Raw genomic sequence first — 10,439 nt, forward strand, 5'->3', positions numbered from 1 at the left:
TCTGTCCACATTTGTTCGCAGATACTTGTCGCCTGTTATTTGTCCCTAGACATATGATTGCCATTAAGTATTAGTTTTTGCCGTGTTTAGCCAGAAATTTTAAAATAACTCACGCATTTCTTGACGTCTTTATTAACAAACGCACTCTCTACTCTCGATAATTTGTTTTTGCTGTATTTAAAATTTATGGTCGCCTTTTTATTTTTCTTTCTTTGTTTTAGATTTATTGCCTTAGTTTTGAGAACGCCATAGAATCGTGTATCACACGGTAATAAATTTGGTGATTTATGAGTGACCATCTCAATAGGTCTATGCCTATTATCAGATTATTGTAAGGTTAATATTATTTATTTTATTTTTGATCTTGAATTTAATATAAGTCAGCCATAACTATTCCGTATTTGATGTTGAATTTGCGTTCAGAATTCTTTCACATAAGAACATAGCAGGTCGGTCACAGAACGTTACGAGAAGAAAGCCAGTTCTGGAAATAGCTCCACAGCGTTTTAGCTTCTTATGCTTTAAATTCTCCTGCATAGGAGTCCATGATGCGTAGCCTGCTTCATCTAAAGTTTGACCTGCACATCAGAAGAAATAGGTATTTGTTGTTATAGTTTAGTCTGTATACCTAGGTACATTCTGATTAACTAATTAATTTCTCTACCTAAAGGTTGTTTGTACAGTTACAGTTTTTATGTACAGTAGCCTGCAGGAAATATTGTACATCGACTTTCAGAAAGAGATTTTAACTTGGTAGAGCGTTGTCTTTGTCACTCATACGTGACATTTTGTTGGTCTCAACGACAGGAAAAAGTCCTGGTTGTGCAACATCCGTGAATGGACGAAAATTGCCAGGGTAGAAGAACTATTTCGCTTGACGCAGGACCGCGAAAAATTCACTGAGCTGACAGGCACAAGAAGAAGAAGAAGAGGATATTTCTGACGATTCTTACAGCATAAAACCAGAAGAAGGATCTGGCGCAGCGGACGGTTGAAGTGCACTAGACACCCAGGTGGTGAGGGTGAAATTCCTTACGGTGGCGCGCGGTGCGGTTGTAGAAATATGAGGGTGGAATGAGGTCAAAAAGCTCTTCAGAGCACTCCTCATTATAAAGGCAATAGAACATGCATAGAGAGCTAACGTCTCTGCGGTGCTCCAAGCTTTCTAACGAGCCGGTTAGTTTGGGATCGTCCACAAGTCGATACTTACCAACAATAGTTCTATATTGATATGGAAACATCAAATCACTGAATCCAAGGTACAAAATATTGGGGTCGGGGGTATTGCTGTTCAAATTGTCACCGAGAAACCCAACGACGATGCTAGCTTCTTTGGCGGAATTGATAATAGTTAAACGTCCTTCCTCCAGTTTGCAGACCAAGTAGGCGTCATGCCAAGACAACGGTTCCGAGTGAAACTTGTAACATTTACCACTTATTGCCTGATGTCGAGCGTAATCTGTGGAAATCCAAAAACAAACAACAAGATCATAGTGAAAAAACAAATAGACGCAGCTACCTTGGACAATGAATTAGTTTGGCCATCCAAAAGGGTAATGCTGCCAGCATCTTGGGTACAATGCCTCGCTGCGGTGGCATCGATGAGGTTTTAGATTTAATTCAATTTATTTTAGTTTAAATTTAATGTTTTATTTAACTTTTAATTTAAATAAAAGTTTATTAAATAGAATTGTCTGTTATACCTTCCATATAAAAATTAAAAATAAAATAGGTAGGTACGGCAAAATATATTATTACTTTTTTTATGGCTCATGTCCGATGATGAGGCGTCATTATCTTAATCCAAACCTGATATTATTTTCGTCATAAGGGATAGTATGTATATATTTCTACCACATTTGTTTTGCATCTCAGTGACGGACATGAACCAACTTTTTTCCAGGGAAAATATCTCAGTCCGACGAGAAATATTGAAAAAAAAAAAAAACTTTAACTTATCACACGCAAACAAAACCGAACGACATCTAGTAAATAAACTATGTATCGTCAACACCATTATCATCATCAACCCGCCCACTACTGCAAGGGCCTCTTGTCAAAATGAGAAGGGTTTTGGCTATAGTCAACTCGCTAGCCAAGTGCGGATTAGCAGACTTCGCATAGCTTTGAGAACATTATGGAAATCTCTAAGGCATACATGTAATCTATATTAAGTATTTAGTCCACAAACCTGAATCAAAATTGTCGCAATTTTCATTGTATTTCGTGTCATTTACCAAAATCTTACACACAAACGGATATATGTTTGAACATGGTCGATCATCAAAAAGTCCCTGTCTGGTCATTACTACGCAATGTTCAGAACCATTCAGATTATCTGGTTGACCTTCAGCCCATAGCAGTTCCAGGGTCGTGCCGGCTATGGGTTCTCCTGAGAATACAGTATAATAAGATAAATAATAACGAATACATCAATATTAACGACCTGATATCACTTCTAGGCTAAGTCATTAACTTGGCGAATGCCATGCAATCAAAATATTCCGGGTTCAAATTTCTCGATTGGGGGTAATTTATGAAACGATGTTTAGATTAGTTCATCCCTTCCCATCAAAAATGTTTCCGGCATAGCCGGCTCACTACGGAGCACGTGTTTCCTCTCAGAATAAGAAGGGGTTGGCCATAGTTCACCACGCTGCGCTGGCTAAGTGCGGATCGGCAGATTTCAAACACCTTTGAGAACATTATAGAGAACTCTCAGGCATGTAAGTTTCCTCACGATATTTTCTTTTACCGTTTAGGCAGTGATATTTAATTGCTCATAGCGCACATACCTAGCTCTGAAAAGTTAAAGATGTGTGCCCGGGATCGAACCTCTGACTTCACGAATAGGAGACCGACGTCTTAACCACTAGGATATCACCATTCACATCACAGGAGTTAGAAGATTTATGTCTTTGGACTCCTGTAATGTGAGCAGTTTAACTAGAGGTGATTTTAAGCTTATTTCGTGGGTTAACGACATAAATTGTATTGTATAAAACGGGTAGGTACATACCACGATTAATTAGGCTATTTTTAACTGCCAATATTTCGATTCAGTTGCATGACAGTGTTGCGACTTATCTGCCGATATTTCGACTCATGCAACTGAGTATGTACCTACCCGTTTTATACAACACAATAAGTAGAGAAGCATATAGAATTTCAAACAAGTTTTTTAAACTCACCCTTCACGGTAACAAAGTTGCCAACGGCAAACGAGTCATGTATTCCAACAAATATAGCGGTGTAATGAGCCTTCATGTTGCTTATGAGCAGCTTCAAGTTTTCCACTTCATCCAGCGTGTCGGGAATGAAGAGCGTCGTGCCTTCCGATTCGCATATTTGTCGCGCTTGATGCCAGTTGGTGGCCAAGTCGTGGAGTCTGTAGTATGTCTGGTAGGCGTGTGCCCACATGTAGTCCATACGAAATTTCTGTGCTAATGGACAACGATTTTTCTATTATAATACATCTTGCTTTTATAACATACATAAGATATGATATATTGCGTGAAACAGTAACAAACATAAACACACACACAAACAAACAAACAAACGTCTGGCTTCACAATATTAGTGTGATATAATATAATAAGAATATTTGGGAGATTACGACAGTCAGGTTAGGTATATTGAAATTCAATGCTATTTTTGTCTTACCATTTGAAAAATGTACCATGTGTATTTGCAAAAGAAATATCCATACGACTATAGGCATGACGAATTTTGAAGTAAAAATTAATTACAGTTTGACGATTAAAAAAATTATGCCCGAATAATATTTAAATAGCTTGCTGATAAAAACAAAATTTATGTGTCTACTTTTTAATATTATACCTAAATGCGAAAGGTGTTTGTTTGTAGGTTTTTTTCACACATCATAGAAGTGATTTTTTGTACAAGTAAAGAATAAGAGAGTGAACATGTACACTTTTCGTTTCTGAAAAGCCAAAGGTTAAATAGATTAAAAAGAGTCTTGATAAAACTTTAATCAATGCACTTTTATCATTTTGAATAATAATAATTAGTCGAAGCGCCATAAAATAAATCTAATAAAAAGATAAAGCCTAGTTCTAACTAGTGAGCTGGGTGTATGTAACTGCAACCCTCACGTTTCTCTTACGAGAAATCATACTGTGTACGTTTTACTTAGGTACCTACGTGGTTTCCGAGCATGCTGCATCTAAAATAATGTTACCCTCGGAACCCCTTGGACCTTGGTCCAAGGGGTTCAAAGGGCAAGCGACAGGCTTGCCTGTCGCTTTTTACTGCGGATCAAGAGCATTCGTAGTACATTGTTACGGTTCAGTCATAGACATCGGGTGCACGAATGTCTACGGTTCGATAAATATGAATAGGTACCTACACAGCTTAAAATATTTTTGTAATAAATAGCATTTCGTTAAACTTGCGCAATACTTACCCTAACTTAACGATGTGACAAAGTACCTAGCTTTATTCAATCCGATCCCTTCTGTACCTGGTTCCAATCGCAGTCTAAAGCTATCGACTTTATCAGTTATTTTTCTCGTGATAAAGGCCGCGCGGGCCACTCGCCCGACTTGCTCCTTCGACCACGCTTATTTGAATCTCGTTTCTAAGAGACTTCCTTTTCTGTGAGTGTCAGGTAATTATCTGTGTGGCATTCCAATTTTCCGATCGAACGGTTAATTCAGTTTAAATCTCTTCGTGTAATACGTAGTCGGCTGTAGGAATTACCTAATCCTAGTCTCCCGAAGTCACTTCGAGAGGGATGTCAACGTTGTATGGAGTCGCATTTTTATTTGGCAGTTAAAATGGAAATATATTATAGAATCAATTAAATCCTTTGTTCGCATTATGTAAGGACATATTTTTATCATTTTTCTAGTCATGTTATTTAAAATTCCAATGTTTGCCTATTAAATCAATTTGATAATTTTAAATTCTCTGTTTGTTTGTGCTGACGCCAACTCTGTTGATACTTGATCTAAATTACTTACTAAAAATATTTTGTATAAAGTTGTTTACCTAACGAGACTTTTTGATTTCTGGGCAGCGAGGGTTATTAATAAAAAAGTAATTCGATAAAAAAGAGATCCTGAAATAATTTAACTAAGACGTTTAGTTTTTATGGTTTCACACCAGAGGAAAGTAATCTGACGCCTTCTGTTTACAATAAAATCAACTTTATAAGGGGCTATTTAATTAAAATATTCTGAAACGAAAGCGGAGTTGATTCTAATGTTTAAAATTAGAATAAGTTTTGTAATAAAAATAGGTACCTTCTATTTACAAAATATATCTCCCTATTTACTCGCATTTGATTAAAATGGTGGTTGCTTTAGGTCTACCGCATTATGTTTATAGGTACGTTATCAAAATTCGTACGAAAACGTATCCAAAGTGCGGTCAGATTCATATTTCGTTCACACTTAGGTATGACATTTTAAATCAGTAAAATTATAAGTAGGTAATAATATTAATTCAGTTCTGTCTCCATGAAATCAGATCACCGCTTAGGGATGGTAAATAAAGTTTAGTACAACTCATCAGGCGCTAAGGGCGGGATCTGATAAAAGTTGTCGGAAACTTTCTTTTGCGATATCGCCACCTTCGTCATGTAAATTGGGCAAGTTGTGGCCCCACTGATGCTTGTTTCATTGGCAAATATAGATTAGCTCTTAATCTCACCACTTTTCCCACCAAATTGTTTTGAGATGAGGGAAAGTTTCAATCACTTGGGAATTGGAAGGTACGGTTTAATATGCTTTTGGTAAACCCCAACACATATCGATGTTTCATGATTATATAATGGATTTAGCGTGAACATTTTACCTAAAGAGCGTGGATTTGACCCGTAGCTCGCTGCAGCGGTGCGCTAGACTGCATTAAAATTACTTTTACATGGCATATATACCTACGTGCCTTTGAAAAGAGCAATCGCCGAATTTCTTGCTTGTTCTTTTTGGAAAGAAGGGCGTTCCAAACCAGTGATAGGTACTTGTAAAAGTTCAAGTATTTGAAAAATAAATACGTATTTTTATTTCTATTAAATAACGTTGAAGTATTTTAGCTTATGTTTTATCGAATAATTGAATGAATGACAAAATTAATTTGTTAAAATAACGAAGAAGTTATAAAGAAACGAATTTTACTCTTTGATTTTATGTCCAGATTCTGAAACTTGCCCCAAAATATAATTTAAAGTTTTAAATCGAATGATCTTTTAATATTCAACTGTCTATAGAAAAAGTTTATTCATCTCGGTGTCTAATGGCGCGAGTATCTTCAAAGGATTTAAAGTTTATATTGGAACGATCCAAAAAGTAAATAACTGCTGATACTTTCAACCTTTTCAGCCGGGTTAACCCGTAAACCATCTCAGTTTAAGGAGGCATTAAATCGCAACTCAAACAAGAACCGTTTCACTGAAGTTAACTCACATATTGCTTTGTGTCACGAATGTTGGAGTGAATAAAGCAGAGTTAGTTTTATGACTGGCGCGAGCGAGACGGAGAATGTTGATGGGAGCATGGGTGTGGAGGGTGTAAAAGGAGAAAAACTACATCGCTAAAAGTGAATGCGGTCGAAAGCCGCGCTTATTTCAGCACTAAGTGCATGGATTTTTTTCAAGTGATGCTGTGAGTGCGCCCGACGCGACATGGTGCGGGACGATACGTGAGGCGTTCAACAAAAGAACCACATTCGCTATTACCCTAAAGCGACTTCGCTTTAATCTTATGTAAAAACTGAAATATTACTTTTTTGTCTATTTCTAAAATACAATGCTATTCTAACGCAAACATATTAGATCTAGATCGGTAAAGCTCATGTGCAATTAAATTTTAAAATATTACAGTAATAAATTCTTATTTGTGTTTACTTTTCTTCTTTTTGTTCTTATGTTTTGTAATGATAGGTACGTGTAGCGACTGGCGACACAGATTGCATCATCGACATAGGAATACCTAAGTAGTACTTGCAAATTCTTTGGATTGCATAGACACTGACGCGTGATTTAAGCATCTTTTGACACCTTCAAGTGTGCTTTAAAAAATTTGTAGGTATGACGGACCTGAAATAACCTGATTTGATAATTTGGAATTCCCTGTTTATTTCTGTTCTATCAAATTAGGTTATTCCAGGTCTGTCATACTGATATTATTTAACTTTGCTTTTCCAGTCTCTTATTTCGTTAGCCAGATTATAATCACAATTTAGGTAGCTGAATATAGTTGTGGCGAAAGGGCCGTGTTGTCGGTAATTATGCTTTTAAAATGGGATCAGATAGTTAATTGATCAATCATCAAAATACGCGGCCTGTATGCACGCACATGAGAGTGCAACTCAATTATACCGGGACATTTTATATTCGTAACATCGATTTGTTTATCTCGATTCTCGGCCAATCAAACGATTAATCAAGTGTTAATTCTCGTATGTACTTAAATCATTGCAAACTTATTTACTCGTGTTATCTAAGAATGTTGACGGTCAATGGTCTATTATTATTTATTTACGGATTTGTATTTTTTTTTGCTATACTTATTTTATTTTAGCAAAACATGTTTTTCGTAATTAAAATAGTATTATGTCATTAGCGACAGCCAGTGGCTTCACTCGGCCAAAATATAAGCCCTTCTATTTCCAATCCCGTGGGAAATTCAAAAATCCAGCCTTATTCCTTGTCTAAGTACCTACATTATAAAGGGAACCTCAATCTCTGTGCAAAATTTCAGCTTTCTAAGTTCAAGAGTTTGGGCTGGGTGTTGAGTCAGTCAGTGTACTTACTCACCGATTGAGTCAGGAGTCAGAGTATACTTTATTTTCTTAAATTGGTCAGTTTAACTCCATAGTCCTAAAAATAAAACGGACCCCTTTTGGCCACACTTACATCATGATTTAAAACTAAGTAAGTATATCAAATCCTGTTCCATTCAGTTACATTTTAAAAATGTTTACATTGCTATCAAAATTTAATAGTGAACCTAAGGTAATAAAATTTAAAATGAAAAGTTGTAAAACAAAATGGCTTGACATGACGTGAAAACACTAAATCAGTGTGAATAAATCATGCAAATAGTATTAAACATTTTTAAATATTCATATCCCTGTTATTGAGATGCAAATTTAACATGTTTTCTCTCAAATGCTCGTTTTTAAAAATATTACACTAAAAGGCCCCATAAAATATTTTTAATGTTTTTGATACCTCCTCTTGTTATTTACATAAAACAGCTTATATGCCATTAAATTGATTTTGGATAGTAAATATAACCAGATTGTGATTGCCACGTTGTATTGTTACGCAATACGGGTTAGGTAGGGTTGGATTTAGATTTTTTTAAATAGGTATCACATAAGTAACAACCGTACCCATACGTAAACGTATCCGTTTAACCGAGTTACAATATCCTACGTCTTAATCCAGTAGGTCGATTTCGTAAAACCTGCATCAATCATTATTACAATCTTAATTGTTGTGATTGGCTGAATTTGTGTGATTCTTTTTGCAAAAATGCATAGTAGCCAATAGTGAGCAAGCGTCAACCAATCAGTACCCGTAGTATAAGATTTTACGTCACACCAAACGTTGCTAGAATTCGAGAGTCGAAACACTTCTGCGTTATAGTAAACTGGATCTTAAAGGTTCGTACGCACCTGAGCGGCGCGGCGCGGCGCTTCAGTGAGCTTCACGTCGCGGCACAGAGCTTCAAAATATCATTTCTATCATTTTGTATGGCGCATATCGCACTAGAGCGGCGCGGCGCGGCGCTTCACCGCGCGTTGCCGCGCGGCACGGCTGGAGAGAATATTTTGAAGCGCACCGAAGCGACGCGCAGTGCAGTGACGCTAGTGCGACATACCCAGCGGCGCGGCGCGGCGCTTCAGTATGCGTACGTCGCTCGAATAAGATACACGCGCATCTTGTTAGGTATTTAAAGTACAGGCAAGAATCGGCAAGATAGACCTCAAAATAAATAACGTAGGTTTAATTTTTGACACATGACGTGTTCCTCATGCTCTTAGAAGTATATCCTCAAAGGTCCCAACCCCTAGGATGTCGGCTTCCCCCCTTCCCAGTGTCTAAATGTATAAAAATGTCTCTCCGAGCGTTATGAGAAAACATCAATGGTAAAAATAATCCTGATTAAATAACTATAATATATTATGTACATATTATACCTACCTACTTCATCTAGGTAGAATTAATAGTTTCGGAAATATGCCTACCTATTGTTGTACTTGTGTTTATATTATACTAGCTTATGCCCGCGACGTCGTCCGCGTGGACTACACAAATCTCGAACCCCTATTTTACCCCCTTAGGGGTTGAATTTTCATAAATCCCTTTTTAGCGGATGTCTACGTCATATTAGCTAGTTAGCTAGCCAGCATGCCAAATTTCAGCCCGATCCGTCAAGTAGTTTGAGCTGTGCGTTGATAGATCAGTCAGTCAGTCACCTTTTTCTTTTATATAGGTATTTAGATATAATATGTACCTGTGTTTACCTGCCTATTTTATATCTATTGCACATAAAACAAAGACATTTTGCGAAAATGCTTTTTCTAATGTAATTTCCACAGAACCTAAGGGACTAGCTGATGCCCGCAACTTCGTTCGCGTAGATGTAGGTTTTTTAAAAATCCCGTGGAAACTTTTTGATTTTCGGGATAAAACTAGCCTATGTGTAGGTACACATAGGCTACTTTTATCCTACAGGGTATAATCTATCTCAGGTATATAGGTACTAGTAGGTAATTCCCGGAAATGTGCTCACCTATAGAAAAATCTAAATCCACGCGGACGAAGTCGCAGGCATCATCTAGTTGCATTTTTTTTAGATTTTTAATCCCGTGTGAACTCTTTGATTTTCCGGGATAAAAAGTTGCCTACCTCTGTCAATTCCCGGAATGCAAGCTACCTCTGGTCCAAACTTCATATAAATGGGCCTTTAACAATCCTGTGGAAATTCTTTCATTTTCCAGGATAAAAAGTAGCCTGTCCTTCCCCGGGATGTAATTCAACTTTGTACCAAATTTCATCCTGTTGAGCCGTGAAAAGCTAGTAGATAGACAGACAAATACACTTTTGCGTTGATAATAATATAAGTATGGATATGCATAAATATTTTTTTATAATTTCCATAAAAACTATCATCATCATCATCATCAACCGATAGATATGTCCACTGCTGGACATAGGTTTCTTGTAGGATTATATTACCGACCTGTGTGGTATACCTATTGTTTCTAATGTAATTTCCACAAAAACTATTAGGCAATAGCATAAAGAATTTTGTCTTCGACATTCTGAAGTAAATGTGAAATGGTACAGAGTCATTAAGAAGGCGAGGAAACAAAATGTGATATCCTTCTTGATAGCGTGACTTTGGTATGTCAGCAATCCATTTCTTCTTCTTTTTTAGGGTTCCGTACCTCAAAAGGAAAAA

The 10,439-nt window shown here is 36.9% G+C and overlaps 1 protein-coding gene across 1 annotated transcript; it reads right to left on the minus strand.

Annotated features, from left to right (window-relative positions):
- Positions 1-381: 381 nt before the first annotated feature.
- On the minus strand, positions 382-3,739 carry LOC117991742 (uncharacterized). Its single transcript, XM_034979346.2, has 5 exons — positions 3,664-3,739; positions 3,192-3,443; positions 2,192-2,392; positions 1,211-1,459; positions 382-578 (listed from the first exon to the last, which is right to left on the minus strand). The coding sequence occupies exons 1-5, from the start codon at positions 3,719-3,721 to the stop codon at positions 391-393; spliced, it is 948 nt and encodes a 315-aa protein (XP_034835237.1). The 5' UTR covers positions 3,722-3,739; the 3' UTR covers positions 382-390.
- Positions 3,740-10,439: the final 6,700 nt, after the last annotated feature.

The sequence above is a fragment of the Maniola hyperantus genome, chromosome 2 (assembly GCF_902806685.2).
Source record: "Maniola hyperantus chromosome 2, iAphHyp1.2, whole genome shotgun sequence".
NCBI lineage: Eukaryota > Metazoa > Arthropoda > Insecta > Lepidoptera > Nymphalidae > Maniola > Maniola hyperantus.